This window comes from Hydra vulgaris, chromosome 02 (assembly GCF_038396675.1).
Source record: "Hydra vulgaris chromosome 02, alternate assembly HydraT2T_AEP".
NCBI classification, from domain to species: domain Eukaryota; kingdom Metazoa; phylum Cnidaria; class Hydrozoa; order Anthoathecata; family Hydridae; genus Hydra; species Hydra vulgaris.
The window spans coordinates 59647881-59670345 of NC_088921.1; the positions used below are offsets into that span (position 1 = coordinate 59647881).

The 22465-nt window shown below is 25.5% G+C and overlaps 1 protein-coding gene across 8 annotated transcripts in view; it reads right to left on the reverse strand.

Moving 5' to 3' along the window:
- LOC100204458 (ankyrin repeat domain-containing protein 31) overlaps positions 1-22465 on the reverse strand; it is a 157904-nt gene that overhangs the window by 45205 nt on the left and 90234 nt on the right. For 2 of the 8 annotated variants that reach the window (XM_065791558.1, XM_065791559.1), the window contains exons 2-12: positions 20850-21066; positions 19844-19919; positions 17717-17810; positions 8686-8933; positions 8489-8612; positions 7409-7465; positions 2617-2683; positions 2343-2374; positions 1476-1537; positions 702-949; positions 347-520 (exon numbers count right to left, since the gene is read on the reverse strand). In XM_065791558.1, coding sequence (XP_065647630.1) covers positions 347-520; positions 702-949; positions 1476-1537; positions 2343-2374; positions 2617-2683; positions 7409-7465; positions 8489-8612; positions 8686-8933; positions 17717-17810; positions 19844-19908 — 1171 coding nt within the window. In that variant the 5' untranslated portion in view covers positions 19909-19919; positions 20850-21066. Of the gene's footprint in view, positions 1-346; positions 521-701; positions 950-1475; positions 1538-2342; positions 2375-2616; positions 2718-7408; positions 7466-8488; positions 8613-8685; positions 8934-17716; positions 17811-19838; positions 19920-20849; positions 21095-22465 lie in introns of those variants that run through there. The other 6 variants (XM_065791564.1, XM_065791560.1, XM_065791562.1 and 3 more) reach the window with 6 other exon arrangements.

Here is a 22465-nt window from a genome sequence, read left to right on the forward strand (position 1 = left end):
TAAATTTTAAAATTGATGTTTTTAATCTTTTATTTATCACAATATTATCAATGCAGGGGAACAAAATGTATTATTATTTAAGAAGAATTTACATTTTTTACCATTTACTGGTAAATTCCTTAAGTTTTACGAATTTACTGGTAAATTTAAAAGCTAGTAAAAACTCAAGTATACTACATAATGTAAGAACAACTATATGCATGTGTGCTTGGATATGGAGATAATAGAACAAGGTTATTTTGAATATCTAATCTAACGGCTAGCAATATTATTAATAAAAGAATCACTTCTTTTTTAATGAAGAAAATTAATACCATTAATAAAATAACTTGAAACTAAAGTAAACCTTTAGGAGCATTTTTTTCTTTATGCTTATCTTGTGTTAATGCAGTTTGAGTGTTCATACTAAAGTTTTCTTTATGGAAACTATGAGCAGGATGAAAAAATCGTGATGATTTGCTTTCTAGATGAGAAGACAAATTTTCAATATGGACTTCAGCAAACTTTGAAGTTTGTGTTCCTATAAACAAATAATTTCAGAAGAATTACATATTTAACAATTTTAAGGTTGCATAAAATTAAAAAACAAAAAACAAAAAAACAAAAAAAAACAAAAAAATAACTGTGCAATTTGAAATGTGTGTAAGGGAAAAAAAATTTTGTTAAGTGGATGAAATATAAAAGGTAAATTAGATTTTTACCTCTATTTTTTATAGTTTGAGTGGCAATATCGCTTTTGGATCTTCCCTGTGACAAGAATGACCAATCTGTCAATGAATTTGTAGAACTGGTTATTTGATCTGAAAAATCTTCATCTGAGTACTTCAAAGGTTGACAGTATTTGGTAGGACGAGAAGAATAGGAACTTTTTGGCCTTCCAGACTTTAGAGATTCGTTTTTTGACACAGCAAAACTGTCATTAAATCTCTTTATGCCAAACAAATTATTCCTTTAAAATTCAATAAATCTGATTGTCTTACCCTTGTGTTCTAATTTTCTCAATATCAATCAATACTATGGTCAAACTTTTATTGTCAAACTCTTATTTATGGTCAAATCTTATTCATGGTCATTCTTCTAAAGTTTAATTATCAAGTTCATGACCATGTCAAGTTATCGTTTTTATGTTCATGCTTAAAAAGTCAAACTATTATTTTTCATGTTCAAGCTTACTTGTCATGTTATCTTTATTATGCTTTTTATTTGCTATGGTATTTTTTTAATTGTTTAACTATATATTAATGTTTTTAACTATATATTTAAAAATATTGCATATTCAAAATATTAAAGAACACTTGAAAAAAAAAATTTTTTTTAATACTGTTCTTATTTTTTTCATATCGAATAAGATATAACTATAACATATAACACATTGCTAAGACAGATGATTAATAAATAGCATACCAATAAATAAACTGAATATAAAATGAAGAACAAGGAAATTGTTAAAAAAAAATTGGTTTTAAAATTTTTACCTTGCACTTACTCTATCACTGTAATTAGAACAATTTTCTGCTGAACGTGTGCGATTTGAACTCTGTAAGCATTATTTAATATTATTATATTCATTATAATACACATAACTTTAAATTTATAATTTTAAAAATAACTTTATAAAACAAACAATATTTAATTATTCAATATTTCTAAAATGTTTTTATTAATAACAATAATAATAACAACAAAAACGAAGATAATGATTTATTTTTGTTAAACTAAATATATATAATAAAGTTACAAGTAAATAATTAAAAAACATGTTTTTTAAAATATTAAAAAATAATCAAAACTTTTTAATATATTTTACTAAAATCACAAAATAAACTTCTTTAAACATTTATACCCAAATAACCTACTTAAAAATAATTAAAATAACATATAATAACAATAATTATAATAAAATAATATATAATAAAATAATATGTAATAAAAATAATTAAAATATATATAATAAAGTTACAAGTAAAAAATTAAAAAACATGTTTTTTAAAATATAAAAAAAATCAAAATTTTTTAATATATTTTACTAAATTCACAAAATAAATTTCTTTAAAAATTTATACCCAAATAACCTACTAAAAAAACAACCTTATAATTTATAACCTACTTAAAAACAATTAAAATAAAAAAATCCAATAAATAAATATCAAGTATTGTTGTTGATATAAATATCAACTATTGTATTGTTGCTGATATAAATAAATAATAACTGTTTATCATACAGATAAATCAATGTTATACTTAATCTTCTTGTAATTATATAAATAATATAATCCTTTTGCTACCAAAAAAATTTACATGACTTTATTGCCGTTTACAAAAACCATAATTAGTAAAATTACCTGTTCTGATGAAAAATAATTCCTTTCAGAATCTAAAATATTAATAACAGTCTTTTAAAGAAAAAATAAATAGACTTCTTTTAGTTGCATTCCATGGTTGTTATGGTTGCTATTTACTTTTATTTTTTTTAATCAAACAAAATTGAAACAAAAACAAACATCAAAATCTTTGCATTTTAACATAAAGGTAGTCAGTCAAATTTTAAATATATAAAGTAAACATTTGATTGACTGCTCAAACTGAGCAGATGAATATATAAAAATTAATGCTTACCAGAATAAGCTGTTTTAGGACGCATTTCTTGAATTTTTTTCACTGCTGGAAGAACATGGATAAACTCCTTAAAGATTAATATTTGAAACATCACACTTGTTCTGAACAAAAACAAACAAATATTTTTAAAACACTGTGTATGTGTGTGTTTTAAAAATGAATTTTTTTTAAAAGTTGTTTTTTGATACACAAATTGTTATTTTAAAAAATTGTTATTTTTTTGTTAATAAATTGAAAATAAATATAAATGACAAATAAATGTAAAAAACAACAACAAAAAATGACAAAGAAATAAATATAATCAACAAATTAATAGCAAATGATTAAAAAAATAACTATTTTAAAATTAAATTCTCTTTTTATACATGCATGGTCTAGAGGTGAAAGTCATATCCTAAAAAATAATTGACAATTCAATTTTTAATTCAAATTGACAATTAAATAAGATTTATAAATAAGTTTTATTTGCAAGTTAAATGATTTAATAATGTATAAAGTTAATTAAGTTTAAAACAATTATGATAATAATAATATTTATTTGTTAAGTATGTAATCAAATTTATATACTTTTAACAACACAAAATTAATAAATCAACAGTAAAAATATCATTAAAACTATAAATAAATTTTTTTATTTATTTATACACTTTAAATTTGATCACACTTATTTTTTCCAGTTAGTTTATCTCTGAATATGTTATTTTATTTCCCAAAGGCTAATGAAGCACTACTATGAGAAGACTTTTATCTTTATGGTCTTTTAACCTTAAAACATCTTGAAAAGTCTTAAGACCTGTTTGCACATGAAGACCACAATGGAAAAAACGGCAGAGTCACATTTTTATAATTTTTCAGTTATGGCCCTTGGGTAATAAAGCATTGAAAAATGCTTTAAATGAAAAAAAGTTTTAAATGAAAAAACCGACATAGTCTATGGTAAAATGGAATAAGAAAATATGGTATACAATGGAAAAAACAGCAGTGTCCACCAGTGACAAGGAAAGAAAAGGCAGGGTCCATATAATAACGTTATATGTGACTCTGCCGTTTTGATTTCCATTGTGATCTTCATATATTTAATTATTTCATAATTATTATTTGCTACACTTAATGGCTTTTTTATTTTAAATTAATACTTTTTGAGCATGTAAACACCTATGCCTCCGCCTTTTTTATTGCTTCCTCATGGTTGGCTAATTAGTTTGTAATTTGCCAAACTATAATTAGAATTCAACTCTAGAGGACATTCTGAATCATGCCAAGTCTCTGACAGAGATATGACGTCGAACGTGTAATTTATAATAGATAGAAATTCTTTAAACTTTTCAAAATTTTGCCGCATGCTTCTTATGTTTAAGTGTAATATAGAAAGTAAATTTAAATCTTTTTTGATTTTAAATTCATAAGGATCAAAATAGGGTGTTTTTATTAAGCTCATTTGAGTTCCAGTACACAAGCTCATTTGAGTAACCAGTACACAAAGAATCTATACTAAAACAAAATGGCTGACTACGATGCTACACCTATTGTTACAGACAAGCCAAAAAAGAGAAAGAAAAATGGCAGTAAGAAAGACATAGCAAAGAAACAGAGGTTGTCATCTCATGTAACTGGCCCTGACTGTAAATGTATAAGACTTAAATGCTTTCAAACAGTCAAAGAAGAGAATAGAGCCTTGCTCCTCTAGTCATTCAATGCATTACCAACAAAGGATGCTCAGGTGAGTTCTTCTTTTAAGTTTTAAATTAAACTTTTTAAATATAGTTCTAGACTATTTTTTTATTTATAATACTAGCTCTAGATTTAGGTCTAGACCTAGATTCATAATTTTAATGCACCTGTTATTCCACCATGAACATGTTGATTAAATAAGACAAAGAGTTTCTCATTCTCATTTTCATTCAAATTTAGTTAGGTCTAGAATAGCTAGACCTGTACATCTGAATCATAACCATGGTAGACATCTGGTTGTATTACTGTGTTATGATACCCACGGCTGGTATTGTATGTTTAATAGGCTTTTTTAACTTTTTAGTTTTTTAGTGGGGTGGACCCAATATCACAGTTCATTGTTCTATTTGAACGCAGCATACCAACAAGCCTAGACGTCTATCTAATAAAAAAAAACTTCTTTATAAAATCGATAATTCCATTATGTTCAACTATCTATAGACAATTCTTGATAAAATCGATCATTCTATTATGTTCAACTTTCTGAGTAGGTCCTAGCACAAAGCAGTGAAATTTATTAATTCTAACAAAGTAGGTAGGCTTATATATTTTTAAATTTTATAAAAATGCTTGTGTTTCCAAAGATGTGTGACCGGTTGCGTTAATAATCTTATATTGCTTCTTTTTACAGGATTCCTATCTTGCTTCACTGATCACAGTCGCGGAGATTAGCCGAAAAAGACCTCGAAAGGAAGAGCCTAAAAGTGCAAACAGTCACAGCTATCACTATAAAGTATTCCTGAAGAGTACAGATGATGTTGACCCAGATTCATTTGCCTATGTTTGCTTTCAAGCCTTCATCTCCATCTTTGGAATTAAGAAAGGGAGACTTGAGACTATCAAGAGAAGTCTTGCTACTTCAGGTAATTTATACTATTAGCAATAGTTTTTTGTTTCAGTTTGTGGAATAAAAAAGCTATTTTTTCTTATCATAGTTAATGTAAAAAAAATGTACATTTTTCTATAATCCTTTCTTGTCTATATATTAATATTTTTCAATATTTAAAAAGAAATGTTGAAATTCATAAAGAGTGCTGTTATTCTCTGAACATGTATTTTTACAACTTTTTTTTAATTTTTTTAATTTTTTTTACTCATCCCAGGCCTGCCTCCTGTTGATGGACGAGGAAAGCATGGCAGTCATCACAAAATATCTGATGAACTGCGGCAGAGAATAAGAGACCACATCTCTTCGTTTAGGGGTCGACAGTCTCATTACTCACAAGAGAAGACGAGACGGCTGTACCTGCCAGAAGAACTCAGCATCTCCAAGATGTTTGATTTATATCAAGAGAAGTGGCCAGGAGACAGTTTAGTGTATGAGTCATACAGGCTTATATTCAACAACGATTTTAACATTGGCTTTGGGTACCCAAGAACCGACACTTGCTCAGCCTGCGACCAGTTCTTGGCAAAAATAGAAATTGCTACAAAGACTCTTGAATCAGACCCAACAAATGAAGTCCTCATAAGGGACCTGAAGCAGTTAAAATTTCAAAAAGATCTCCACCAGCGAAAGGCTGACACATTCTACCGGAGAAAAAGAGACGCTAAGCGAAGGGCCAAGATTATACCTCATCTTGAGGCCTTTACGTTTGACTACCAAAAAAATGTCAACCTACCCAACAAGTCCACCAATGACTTTTACTACAACAGAAACCTCACATACCAATCATTTAACATTCACCAACTATCAACTGATGATGTTTTTCTTTACTGCTATGATGAGACTGTCGCTAGGAAAGGTTCAGATGAGGTGGCTTCTTTCCTGTATGACCACTCAGGTTGATTCCTGCTCAGGACAGAATAAGAACTTTACCCTGATTCGGTTTTTAGATTATATGGTGCACCATAGAAAAAGGTTTACCTCAGTGACAGTAACATTCCCTGAGCGCAGACATTCTTATATGGAGTGTGACAGGGACATGGGTCCAGTAAATACAAAGTCTAGTGCTAGTGTTCCAGAAGACTGGATAAAAATATTTAGTGAAGCACGAAAACATCCTACACCATTTAACGTGACTGATGTTAAACAGGATCTGGTCAAAAACTTCTCCGGCTTTCTAAGGCCATTGTATAAGAAAGGCTGCCCGTTCCCCACGCGCCCCATTCGGGAAATGGTTTTTAACAAGGATGAAGGTCCAGGGACCATTTGTCACAGAGACTCATGGAACAGTATTTTCTTGAAAAGAAACATCATTGTTCCAACGAGAAAAAACAATTTTTCAGTATGCACAGCAGTGCCAGTAGCTTTGTATGAAGACAGACTGGCTATATCAGCTGCAAAGTACAAAGACCTCCAAGTCCTCAAAAAATTTACCACCAATGAGGCATTCTATGATGCTCTGCCGTATGACGATAAAGTTGAAGATGAGGGTCAAGACCAGTGAATGTTCATGCATTTTTTATTTTTTTATTTGTTTAAAATAAAAAAATTTTAAAATTTAATGGTTTTATATAGTTATTTCTTATGTGTTACAATAGAAAAACAGGCAAAGTCCTAATCAACGGAAAAAACAGCAGAGTCTAATCTGAACACATTTTGAAAAAACAAAATTTTCCATGAGCTAACATGATTTTCAGAATATTTATTTGTTAAAATTTGATGCTTAAATGGATGACCTTCCCTTAAAAATTAAAAGAATTGACAGTTTCTCACATAATTTGTAATAAAAAGGTTTCAAACCTTTAACTTAGGTTTTCTCAAAATGTGAAAAATGTGACTCTGCTGTTTTTTCCATTGTGCTCTTCACATGTGTTCTGCCACACAACAACTACTATATTTTTTAAAGATAAAAACACTCTTAACAAGCATTATTTTTACTTTTTTTTTTCTTCCTTCAAGGTAAAAAATTTTCAGAGTTAAGTAAAATAATAAAGTTATTCATGAAAACCATTTTTTTTTTAATATTTTAAAACTGCGTTTTTGATTGGATAAGCAAAGTTTGCTTCAAAAGAACTGTTTCAAAAACAGTATGCAGTAGTTCAATTTTTTTTTGAACATGTTAATAAAAAATACTCCAAAATATTTAAAACAAAATTGAAACAATTTTGTACTTACTTTACTGGTTTGACTTTCTTGAGATTGGTTTCGATTTTGAGGAAGGGCAATACTTTCCTAAACATTTTAAATATAACAAGATATTTATAAGTAGCAAATTTTTTTAATTTTGTTTAATAAAGAATAAAGTTTAAAATTTAAAACAAAGTATTAAAAAATCCAACTATTAATCTACCAAATAAAAAAATAACGAAATGGCGACAATATTAGGAAAAGTTAAAAAATTATCAGTTAATAAATATCTGAAAAAAAATTTAAAAAAAAAGGAAACTGGAAAAAAATTTTGCACATTTTGACAATCATGCTTTGATTCTTTAAAAACAATAAATATACTAACTTAACCATGGGTGAATGAAAAAAAAAGGTTTTATAATCACAATTAATCAAGAATATTTTTTTATATAAAATCAATTTAGATTTTTTTATTAATAGAAAATATTATAAAAAGATTTCTATCAAATTATATTTGTAATTAAAAAGATATTATAATTATAAGATATTAAAATATATAATGCTGAATTAAGCAAACATTTACAGTATGGGTATATATATATATATATATTTATGTTACTGTTAGAGGTTGGCATCAGATCAGTAGAAAAGATTTGTTAAAAAAGTTTTACAATAAAACATAGAAATGAGGTTGGCAACTTTTTGCCCACATCTAACACTTCTAGGTCTGCAGTTAGGTCAGCATTGCCGAATGCCGACTCTAATTCCGAGGGCTGTATGTGTATATATATATATATATATATATATATATATATATATATATATATATATATATATATATATATATATATATACTTTTCATTTACAAGCATACATTTTTCCAACAAAATGAAAAAAATATTGTTTTATAAACATAGTCTTTTTAAAATAGTAATTTTTAATAATTTTATACTCTGATTAATAAATTAAGTTAAGAAATAAAGATTTTTAGTAATTCTTTGTTGCTTTACTTGATTACCCTTATACATACTAGAGTAAAAAATTTCCAAATATACACATTTTAAATAATATATACATACCATTATTTTATAAAAACATCTTTTAAATATACAAATAAAAATTACTTACTGTTGCAACAAGTAATCGTGTTGTTAGATTAACAATTCTCTCACGCTCAGCACTAGTTATTCTCTGTGGGGGAGTATTGCGAACAACAGTGTGCCGTCTACCAACTCTTCTAGCTGACATTGCTCTAAAAATAGTTTAAAAATATATAATTCAACTTCAAAATACAAAAAGAAAAAAATTTACAAACTTTGACTTGCCTCCTCCTATGCAGTTTCCTTATCTCAAGTTTCTGTAAAGATTTTTTTTGTGGAAGCCCAGCAGAAATATATGGTGAAACCACATGCATATTTGTACATTGTGCCATTTGTTGCTCTATATGCAATCTTAATTTTTGCTCACGCTCATTTAATTTAGGAAAATTTTCCATTAAAACAATTTCTTGTTTTATAGATATTTCTTTAGAATTATTCTGGTTGACATTTTCAAAGAAATTATTACGAAGAACCTTAAAAATTGTATTTATATTAAACATAAACTATACAAAAACATACATTAAGCGCATAATATATATGATTATCATATTATAGAGTACATCATATATAAGTAAATCATAATATGAAATATTAATCGTATTTGGTACAAGTTTTATATAGCATAATTAACACCATCATATTATTTACATCTACAATTTTTTTTGTTACCAAAAACTTTTTTTAACATTTTTTGTTTATTTTTATTTACATGTATTTAAATTTAATTTAAATTTTAGGATGTGTGGCTTGTTAATTTGTTGGAGTGGGTTGGATTTAACTTTTTCTAAATTAATATAAATAAGAGAAAGCCTGAAACTAAAATATGCAAACATCGAAGAAATTTCAAAAAAATCTACAGTAACAGAACTCATCTAACACACATCAGCAAGGCGTGATAGGTTCGTTAGACATGCGTTTGTAAAAAAAAAAATCAACTATTTTTAAGAAACTGAAGCAAGTTTCGATAAATATTAATTTTAATATTGGGATAATCCAAGTTGACTGGGCAACTTGGATTATCCCAATATTAAAATTAATATTTTGATAGAAATACCTAATGAAAACATTAGGTATTTCTATCAAAATGAACCGCAAGAGGCTCGCTTTGGTCAAAATCAAGTTTCTATCATGATCCTTGTAGTCTGGAATGTTGAGCTGAAAACATTTGCTATAGTTTCTGATTCAACTGATCATACAAAATCTTCAGTTATACCGTACATTGACAAAATGAATGGATGATGGAATAGGAGCTTTTGTAAAATCTAGTCAATGCCAGATCAGGTCAGCAGCAGATTTTGCGTTAGTATTACAGGTTTTGCAAATATCTGTAATTGCAATTATCTGCAGTTGCAAATATCTGTAATGTTAGAAAACGATACAAGACAACAAAAAAATGAACTTGGATTCAGTTAAATTTAAAGTTATTCAAGAAAAATCAAAGATATATAAAAATCACATTATTTTTATGCTCAGAATGATAACGTTTTTCCCATGCTATTTCACCTGAGTATAATTAAAATTATTACAAAACAACAAAACTTTTTAAACATGATTTTAATCTTTTTGTTTCATCGCTGAACATTGCGTACACCAAACTGATAGCTTTTTTATGTAAAATAAAATGGTATGAAAACTTTGTTGCTAGTGGCTTTTTTTAAGACTGCCTTATTTCCAAATAAATAAGTTAAAAACAAAAAAATCTAATTAGCCTAACAATAATAATATTTCAGAGAAAATTCCATTTAAAAGTATGCTGATAAAAAATATTTTTTTCTGTGTTGCATCACTGAACTCATGTTTTAATTTTTGACATGTGTCAGTGTTATGTCAATACAATTGAGTTTAATTTATATTATAAAATTTTAAATCAAGATTGATTTAGAGTAATAAAAATTCTATATATTTACAAACAAAGTTATTTATCATTTCAGATCCAACTTTGATTGAAGATACTTGAATTGATTTTGTTAATGCATCTAAAGCAAATCGCATATTTCCATGCAAACTACAAACAAAAACATAATGCAGAAATTTTGTAACAGATTTCAAATTGCGTGGACAAAGGATAAATTTTAATGTGCTGATGCTTTTCCTTGAATAACTTGAAAGCTTCTTTTAGCATATAATATAAATGACATATCAGAATATTGTTTGTTTTTCCATCAGATAATTGAATCTGAGTGACATCTTTTTTGTTCAGTGATATTTGGAAAACTTCAGCGCCATTGTAAAAGTTTACAACTGCTAAAACATCCCTTTCAGAAAGACCATACAGCCTTGAACGTGTTGGAGGTGCCCAGATTTTCTTTACAAGCAGAGTTATTAAAAAGAATAGAAAGAATTTCAGCATGTTTTATCTTTGAATTTGGTAGTGAACTTTTTTCAATGCTTTTCCACTTTGTTGAACATTTTTAAAAGATGAGCTTAGTCTTTGATTGATTTATAAGTTTTCTTTTTAGAGTGTAACTTTTTACAACTCTTAATTTTGCTTTAGCAGTATAAGCTGCTTTTTATTAGGATCGGTTTTCTCAGTATCTCTTAGATCTTACTCTCGACATTCCTTTCTTTTTATCAGGATTCCTAGAAGCATAATTAGCTTGTTATTCTGCATAAAAAAAATTTTCTTCTAATTTTGATTCCATTTCTTAAAAATTTAGAACTTTATAAGAAAATGCCAACATAAATCCAATAATTTACAAATATTTACTAATAGCCCTTCGCAATACTAAAAAGCAAAATTTATTTGACCAAAACCCACAATGAAATCTGAAAATTCGGACGCTATTTTATAAAATACTAATTATCCCGTTGATGGGTTCAGTGATGCAACAGCTTTTTAACTATAATTATAAGTTAATATAGTCCTTTTCAACCAATTTTTTTTTATAGTGTTAGAAAGTTCACATTATATTATAGAATTTCTAAAAAAACCTTGCCCTAAAACATAATGTCACAGTCATAATTAAACTTTTTATCTTCTAGTTCAGCGACGCAAACTAATTTTTGCAAATGTGTATGTGACAAAAAAGCACTTTGAAATATTTCTAAACAAAAATATAAATATGTTTTGTCTAAAATGTTGCAATAACTTGCCCTCATATTTTACTCACTTTTTTGAATAATAAAAAGAAAATAGAGCTGCTAACACTCATCAAATTTATTTACTTGGTTCAAATATTTTCTACTAAATATGTATTTTAACAACAACTTTAAGGTGTTTAAACTAGAATTAAAGTAAAAAAAGTTTTTAGAAAAAAGATATTTTTAAACACAAAATTTATCTCTTCCATCGTGGAAATAGCCATATATATATACATTATATATATATATATATATATATATATATATATATATATATATATATATATATATATATATATATATATATATATATATATATATATATATAATGTATATATATATGTATATATATATATATATATATATATTATATATATATATATATATATATATATATATATATATATATATATATATATATATATATATATATATATATATATATATATATATATATATATATATATATATTTAAACAACTTTAAAATGTATTTTAAAGTTGTTTAAATATATACAAAATAGAGTGCTCAATGTTCTTAAAAGAACAAAGCAATTATAGATAAGTAGAAAATCACTTGACAAAAATTATTTTTATTTAACACTGTGTTTCATCAATAAAGACTCATCAGAAATGAATGATCAAATTAATAAAATCTCAATTTATACCAGAAATTAAATTACAGGAAATCGCAAATGTCTTAACTACTGTAAATTTTCACATATTTGTGGAATTTGCCAATACTATTATAAAAAGAATTCTTTAGAAATGATTACTTATGCTTTTTTTTGAAAAAAAAAAAAAGAAAAATTTTATAAAAGGGGGAATTAACATAACTATTATTTGAGCTCATTTATTTTTATAGTTTTTTAGGAGAAACTTATTTTCGTGCCTACATTTAGAAATTAATTCCGATTTTTTGTTTAATAAGCATTCTTGATTTGCATATGTAATTATTTTAAATTTTTCTTGTAGGCATAGTATGCATTTTTTGGAAATATTGTTATATGCAGGCGCTGTTTTGAGGATGGACCAATTCAGTATAAAATCATAAATATTTTTACCTTTTAATTCCCATATATATATTGACAGCATGGTGTCTTTTGAATACTTTTTATTTTTAAAAGATTGCTTATGATTGGCAATAAGCTTTTTTCATTCACCCTCTGTTATGCCAATATATTGTATGCATATATATATATATATATATATATATATATATATATATATATATATATATATATATATATAATATACATATATATAATATACATATATATATACATATATATACATGTATATATAAATATATATATATAAATATATATACATATATATAAATATATATACATATATATAAATATATATACATATATATATATATATATATATATATATATATATATATATATATATATATATATATATATATATTATATATGTATATATATAATAGATTATGTATTACCTGATAACTCTGTTATACAAATTGATAATCTAAATCCTTGTCTTATAAAATTTGGTTTGTTGCCGATTAAAAGATCATTAAGTATGAGCATGTTACGAAATGACAATAAAATTTAAAAAAAAGTTATGTTGTTAAATCTTTGAATTTATTTGAGCAAGTAGTGTCACAAACTGCTTAAAATCTCCTCTTTAGATTGTCTAGTAGAACAGCTAAAACAAAAGTTTTATAATGAGAATAGTATTTCAAAGAAAATAAATTACTCACCTTAGTTCCTGTCTATTGGACCATTCAGGAAACATTAAATGAATTTAAAACAACACAATATATGGTAAAGCAAGCAAGAGCTTTGCATTTAAAAATGAATTAAATTTAAAAGAACTGATGGCCTTAGCTCTATGCTCATTACAAAATAAAGAATGCATGTTTCACGAGTGTAAAAAGTGTCCCAGAAAAGAAAAAATTGAAATAAAGTTAAATGATCTGGTTGGCGATTCAGCAAATAAAATAACTTATAAACAATGGTTGAAAACTGATAGATACTCCTTGGAAACAATAGTTAAAAACCTTGATGAGTTTTTTTGAGGAGTTAACAAACAACTTATATAAACTCACAAAACATCATTATGTCAGCAAATCTCAGACTTTTTAAAGCAGTTAAAAGAAAGCCTGAAAGCAAATGAATGTAATATACAAATGGATTTTGCTGAAAATTTTTCATTTGTCATACAGGATGAAATTCAGACATCATATTTTTCTAAAAATCAGGCAACTCTTCATCCATTTGTTATATATATGAGATCTTTAAATGAAAAACTGACCCTAGAAAGCAAATGTTATTGTGTTATATCAATCAGATTCATTCATTTATTCTGAAAGAAGAATATCCACAAATTTAAAAGATTCATTATTTCACTAATGGTGCAGGCAGCCGGTATAAAAATAGGTTAATTTTTTAGTTTGCATCATTCAAAAATTCTGATTAACCAATTCTAAACAAACAATATTCTTCGGCTATTGGAATGATGTTTTTCAAATTTGCTATAGAATAATTCGGATATTATTTTTTTTATTAAACTTATCGATTTCACTTTATGAATATAATTTTTCTTAATGTATTATAGGTTTAATTTGAAAAACCTTTGCTTTCATGAAAAAGACTACGGGCTGAAAGCAGATTGGTATTTTTTGGCACTGCACATGGAAAAAGTGATGGAGTAGGTGGTACAGTGAAAAGAGTAATTAATAACCTGTCCCTCTAAAGGCCAATCGGAAATCAAATTTTGACACCAAAGGACATGTTTTTAGTTGCTAAAGAAAATTTTAAAAACATAAGGTATAGCACTTTGTTGTCTAAATGCACATGGATTTTGGTTATGATTTTTTTTCAAATAATGGATGTCTTGTATCCAATATCGATATAAACTTTAAATTGAAATAAAGAAAATAGCTTATAATAGTCTTAGTTATAAAATGTCAATCCTAATAAAACAAATTTTGAACTTTTTGCTATAAGTTTTTTTATAAGAAAAATTATTTAAAAAATGGTACTTAAAAGTGCTTACTAAATGTATTTTTAAAATTATGTTCTTGGATTATAAAATTAATGTTAAAATTTATTTTTAGATTTTTCTATATTTTTGAAAACGAAACAGCTGTTAACACTCATGAAGTACTTGCTAAATGATTTGAGAATGTTCCTGCTATCAAAGGAGCCCGCTCATATCATTGTTTCTAACCTCTATCATGTTGTTTAAAAGCTTATGTAACATCAATGAGCACAACATTTGACATTTTTCACATGCTGGAAGATACTTGTATTAATACACAAAAGTCAATAATTGTTGACAACAATATTGCTGGTTGGGTATAAGATCATTATTTTGTGAACTTTCCTGGAAAGGTAATAGATGTTAAAGATGACTATATATCTGTCAGCTGTTAAAATAAAGCTGGCAATTATTTCGAATATCCAAAAACACCAGATATCCATTGGTATCCAGTTAATGATATTATTGCCACATTACATGAGCCTGAGCTCCAAAACAGAGGATTTTACTCCATTTAATAAAAAACAAGATTAAACAAATTATACTGTATTAACTGTTTTGAATTAGCAACTAATTATCAATTAAAAAGTAAAAACCAAAGCTAATAATAAAAGTGGTATCTAACAAGTTTTGACTTTTTCCTTTATAATTCATTATTTATTTTTATTATAGAAGTTATTATACTTTTTAAGCACCCTGATGTATCATAACCCCTTGATATATTATGAAAGTCTTATAAAAAATGTTCAACATTATTTTGTAAAAAATCAAAGGTCTTTAACTTTGAGATATAACACTCTTTAATTGTGTAAACTATATTTAAAGTCACTATTTAACAATAATACTGGGTTTTAACTAGTTATTGCCCCTTTATTTGTGCCCCTACCCAGGTTAAAAAATAGATCAGCATGGGGCAATCAATCATATTGTTTATTTTTTTTTTAAACAATTTATAATCAGTTGCACCCATTGAATATCCTAATAGGCAGGTTAGGGGGGAGGGGCAATGGGGTACCAATAATGCATCCTACCCTTGATAATTAAAAAGTAGGGCTATTTTAAAATGCTGCTGTTTTTGTTGTGAATGTAACAAGTAAAAAATGCTTGCATTTTCAGATAGTTGGATCTTATGGTCTTTGTTGTTGTTAAGCTTAGATCAATACAAAGTGTTAGAAAAAATTATGAGCATTTCAAAATGGCTGAAAATGGAACTTTTTTGGCAAACGGACAATACATTTTTAGATATATTTCAGTTCTAAAATGCAACAAGTGGCTTATTTTTTGCCTGTTTGTTTCAGATAAGAGTAGCTAATCAGAAAACTAAACTGTAAGGACTTGTTGTAGAATAGAAAAGTACTACAGTTAACTTCATTTTGGCCTTTTTTAGAATTTTTCAAATTTTTTTAAAGTTGAGGAGGCTATAATTTTTTCTAATATGACACAAGTTAACAAAAACCAGTATTTTTAATACAGAACTACCCAGAAAACACTTCTAGAAAAAATGAGGCACTTGTTGAGTTAGAAGTTAGAAAAAAGTTATGAGGCTTTAATGTAGCTTGTTCTTACAATTCTTAAATCAAGAGGGGCCACTGCGCAGTGTTTATAAAGCTATGTTTTCTAAACCGTTAAACTTGGAAGTCTGAAATTTCAAATTTAACCTATCTACATAATGTAGATAATGATATATAAAAATCAGGAAAATCAGAGATGGTGCCCCATAAAGTTTTCTCAAAATTGGTTGAAATATAATGATTTGACCCACATGCAAACAAAGAATGCTTATTAAACAAAAAATTGGAATTAATTTCTAAATGTTAGCACGAAAATAAATTTTTCCTAAAAAACTATAAAAATAAATGAGCTCAAATAATAGTTACGTTAAATCCCCCCTTTTAAAAAATGTTTTTTTTTAAAAAAAAAAAAAAAGCATAAGTAATCATTTCTAAAGAATTCTTTTTATAATAGTGTCAGCAAATTTCACAAATGTGTGACAATTTACAGTAGTTAAGACATATGCGAGTTCCTGTAATTTAATTTTTGGTATAAATTCAAGTTTTATTAATTAGACCATTCATTTCTGATGAGTCTTTATTGACGAAACACAATGTTAAATTAAAAAAAAACTTTTAAGTGATTTTCTTCTAATTTTTATATATATACATATATATAAATATATATATATATAAATATATATGTATATAAATATACATATATATAAATATATATATATATATATATATATATATATATATATATATATATATATATACACATATATATACACACACACACACACACACACATATATATATATATATATATATATATATATAAATTATGTCAGCGTATTCTGCAAATAGAGTGCTCAATATTCTTAAAGAACAGAGTAATAATAAATTAGTAAAAACACATCTAGATTTTTCTTCAAAAATTTGTTTCTCTATCTGTAGGTTCATCAGGAAGCCTGATGAACACACACACACACATATATATATATATATAGTTCTATAAATTGTTGCATTTGGGAGTACATTAAGGTAAAAAATGATTCTTTTGCCAACAAATACATCACTTATAATTACTTTTGATTTTCTTCCAACAATCGTTTTTTAAAAAAAAAACGCAAATTTAATTGACCAGAATGTTTTTAAAAACATTCTGAATGTTTTTAATTTTTAAACATTTAAGCTTTAAACATTCTGAATGTTTTTAAAACATTCTGAATGTTTTTAATAATATAAACAATGTTTTTATTTTTTTAAATAAAATGTTTTTATTTTTTTTACTGTAAATCATGCGTGGAGTGTTGCTACATCAACTATCTTATAGCCTGACTCGCAATGGAGTGCTGCTACATTGACTGACAAATAGCCTGACTCGCAATGGAGTGCTGCTACATCGACTAACAAATAGCCTGACTTGCAACACAGTACTGCTACATCGACTTCCGATCTTGTATTTTAAGTTTTTTTTTATGTCAACAAAATATGGAAAAATCTGACAACCAGTTAGGAGTTTTATATATATATATATATATATATATATATATATATATATATATATATATATATATATATACATATATATATATATATATATATATATATATATATATATGTGTGTGTGTATGTATGTATGAATATATAACACATAAAAATTTACCTTAATTCCAGAGTTTGTATCTAAGTTGCCAACAATATAAGGATCAGTTAAATCAAATGATTCTTCTCTACGTTGAATATCTAGGTATAACTTCCTAAAAAATTAAGTAATCATATTTTTAATAATATATGAGTACACCTTTTCTTTTAAATATTGACTTGTTTTTTCATTGTTTTGTTTTTTTACTATTGAAGTTTAAAAACAAGTCAGCTGCAAAAAGATTTTTAATTACTAATTTTATTATAGACGCAGTTTCACAAGTTTTAAAGATTTAGGGTTAGGAGAGAGGTGTTAAAAAAAGTAAAAAAAATATATAAAATAATTTCTTTATCACAAAACATGTTTTAAAACATATTTTTGTGATAAAAATTTAATATTATTTAACAATGTTGCAATGTGTCTATTTAAAATTCTTTTGCAAATTGCAAAACCATATCTTATGCAATGTTTACAATATAAAAACCCAATATAATAATTCTAATTTTAAAAAGATTTGAAATAGCATGTATTAAGATATATCAAATTTTATATACACATATATTGTTTATAATTTGTATATATACAATATACACATAAACATTTAAAATGACAACTAGTCAAAGCATCTGATTGCTGTAATATAAAAAATTTTAATATCATGACTCCTTAAATCTCCTTGAAATATTTACTAACAAATATTAATAAAGTTTGAGACAAAAATTTATTTTCAAAAAAAATTTATTCATATAGTTAAAAGTTATAACAAAAAAAAACTGTGAAATGTCTTAACAATTAACACGAGAAAAATGTTTTAAATGCAATGCAAAAAGATTTTTTCTTTTTTAAACAATTATGATTATAAAAAAAAGGTTTTATTTCCACTCTATAAACTCTCTAATAATTTAAAAACCATAGAAAATAATTTACTATGACATAATAAAATCATTAATTTTTAAATTTAAAAAAACAATAGTTTTAGATTTTATTAAGCTTTATAAAATACTAATACTTTAAAAATGACTTTGCATAATAAAAATTCACTGGTATTATTTGCAATCAAAAAAAAAATTGTTCATAAATTATAAGTCATATAACTTAATTGTTTATTAAACATAATTAGCTAATACTGAAACTTGCATATAAAAAAATCATTTTTTTAATACTAAAGATTGCTCTTTAATGTGTAAACAGACTTTTTATAAATAGACATACTTTAAATTGCTGTTAGCAAGCAATTACCTCATAGTAAAGTATAATGAAATGTTTTAAGTAATTATAAATTTTAGATACAGTTAGTATGCTTTGAGGAAGTAATGATTTTTAAAAACCTTTTTTTTTGTACAACAAAAGATGTTGTTTGCCTTGAAACTGGAAACAATAATAAAAATTATTACTTTTAGAATTAAACAATAAAAATAAAATCAGTCTCAAAAATCAAATAATACAAATAATTTTGTAACTAATTTTGTAATGAAAATAAAAGGTAGAACTATCTTGTTTTGACTGAATCTTAATTTAATAGGATTCAATTGAAAAATCAGTTCTTATGCAATAAAACAATCTATTATTCAATATTCATTATGCATTCCTGCAACCAAACTTTACTAAATATGCAAAATTTTGAAACCCATATTTGTTTGATATACTCTTTTGGATTCATGTAGCCCATTATTATTCATCACAATTTTATACAATCCTACATCTCATCAATGGGAAAAATGCTCTTTTACCAGTGTTAAAAATAACAATGGAAATGCATTTAACGTTGTTAAACACTTTTCCATGGTTTTCTGGTGTTCAAGTTTACATTTCTTTTTTATGCCTTTCTTACTGTTATTGGACAGATCAGGGATCACTTTAACTTTAACTCACTATTCAATAATCAATTTAATTTTGATAACCTATAAGCTAAATAACCTATAAACCATTCTATCTCTCAAATAACAATCACTTAAACATAATAACACGTAATCTAACATGGTAACATTTTTAGGCTTGTAACTTAAAGAAGTTAAACTCAACATTTAAACAAATTTCTTTATCATAAAACATTTTTACTAACCTTTAAAACTTTTTGTTAAGTTATACAAGAATTATAAATGTTTACATAAATATTTATAAAACATTAAAAGATTGTACAAACCATACAGTTGCTTAGCAACTGCAGCAGCAACAACACTCTCTTTCTTGATGTAATGTGGTTTATTTTGCATTTTTTCTTTTTCTAACAAATAAAGTTTTAACTTAACAGTTAAAAAATTATTTAATAAAAAATTATTCTTATTAGAGTAAAATTAGCTAATTATTTAAATATATAAAATGAACTATATATAAAATATATAGTTTATTTCTTATCTATTATTTTTTTTAATGTAAACTTATTTAAAAAGTGATGTGAAAAATATTACAATTAACAACTTATAAAGCAAAAAACAATGATTTTAGGTGAAATTATTTATAAATTCTTTATATAATTTAAATCAAACATTTCATTGATGAACATTTTGGTTTAAAAAATTCTTTAACATGTTTTAGTGCGTAGTTTTTAAATTTTGGGCACATTTCCTCAATTTCAGGGTAATTTATATATATATATATATATATATATATATATATATATATATATATATATATATATATATATATATATATATATATATATATATATATATATATATATATATATATATATATATATATATATATATAACCCTTATTTAAATTAAGGGATAAATTAATAAAACTATTTTATTTTAATGTGTCTCTCTACTGCTTTTTAATGTTGTTGTTTTTTTTGCACTAAACCAATCAAAACAGTTTTCATGACAAATTTTTCAACTAGAAGCTAAATGTTTTAGAATCAATTTTAATCTTAAAATTTTTTGAGACATTATGAAATATTTACTGACTGTAACCTACTTTTGAGACAACATTCATATGAGAAAATTCTTAAACTTTTAGCCTGATCTCTATTTGGACTAAATTCGACTCTAAGACACATGCTTCAGAACTGAGAAATCGGTAAAAGCTGTAGATAATTTTAATATTTTTCACACAAATATTACTCTGTAAATTTCAATATAAAAAATTCTCATTAAAAAAAAAAAATAAAGCAACTCAAATCAGCTAAATAATAAACTAAAGAATGTAACACCTGAAGCTAGCTGCAATCAAAAGAAGTATGGTTGTTAAATGCAATAAGTGTAAAACAGAACATTATCCAGACATCTCAATTAAAAATCTAAATTGTCCAAGAATCTAAAATCCACTTTGCAAAGAAATGTCTTTTCCAAAAAGATTTATAATGCTTGTTGGTTTATTTTTTGATTTTGATCTTTGTACGATATACAAAACTGATACCAATTTTAACTCTGTATGATATGTAAAAATATTTTCTTAATGTAAAATTTTAAGTTTTAATAATTAAATTGTTTTTTATTAATCAGTTTTAACACATTGCATGTGGGACACAGGCTAGTTTGTTTTCAGTTAATTGATGCTTGATATATATATATATATATATATATATATATATATATATATATATATATATATATATATATATATATATATATATATATATATATTGATATTTAAGGCTATTTTGTATTACAACAATAAAACAAAACTCATAGTCGTAAAAGAGTGCTCAATATTAAAAAGATACTTCAAATAGAGCGATATACATATATATTAACGAAGAAAAAACAACTTTTTCTATGGTACTTTAAGTTTCATGCCTATACGGCAATCATCAGCCTAATCATCATCAGCCCAATCATCATCAGCCCAATCATCAGCCCAATCATCAGCCCAATCATCAGCCCAATCATCAGTCCAATCATCAATCACCATGCCTATACGGCAATCATCAGTATTCAATGGCTGATGATTGCCGTATAGGCATGAAACTCAAAGTACCATAGAAAAAGTTGTTTTTTCTTCGTTAATATATATGTATATATATATACATATATATATATATATATATATATATATATATATATATATTTGCGGCCGTGGCGCAGTGGTTAGAACACTTGCTTTTTAAGCAAGAGATCCAGGTTCGAAACGAGCCCTGGACGTATTGTCGCGTCACGGTAAGGAAGGAGGCGTGAACTTCCTGGTTAAATGCACTTTCGCGGTGCTCTGTGACAAGACCGTTAGGACTTCTTGGGGCACCTAAAATTAAAATATATATATATATATATATATATATATATATATATATATATATATATATATATATATATATATATATATATATATATATATATATATATATATATATATATATATATATATATATATATAGGGGCGGATCCAGCTTTTTTTGTAACTTGAGATAACTGACTTCCAGAAATGGAACAAACTCCAAACATTTATATGTTTGTACTTATGTTAAATAAGGATGCTTTGTAAAAAATTGCAATGATTGGAGCCTGGGAACAAAAAAGCCCTAAAATTTTGCCCACAACTGCCCCAAATGTAAGAGCAACAAGTTGACAGAAATTTTTTTTTCCATTCTTGACTAAAGTTATATTCATCAATAAATTTTAAATTTCATACAACAATCTTTTAACATTCAAAAGTTATGACCATATAAAATTTGTAAACCTCTCAAAATTTAAATCCCCCTCATTTTTTTGTTCCCTGGCTCCAATCACCGCAAAGCATTCTTATTTTACGTAAGTATAAACATATAAATGTTTGGAGTTTGTTCCATGACTGGAAGTTAATTATATATACACCTGAAATGTTAATATGTCA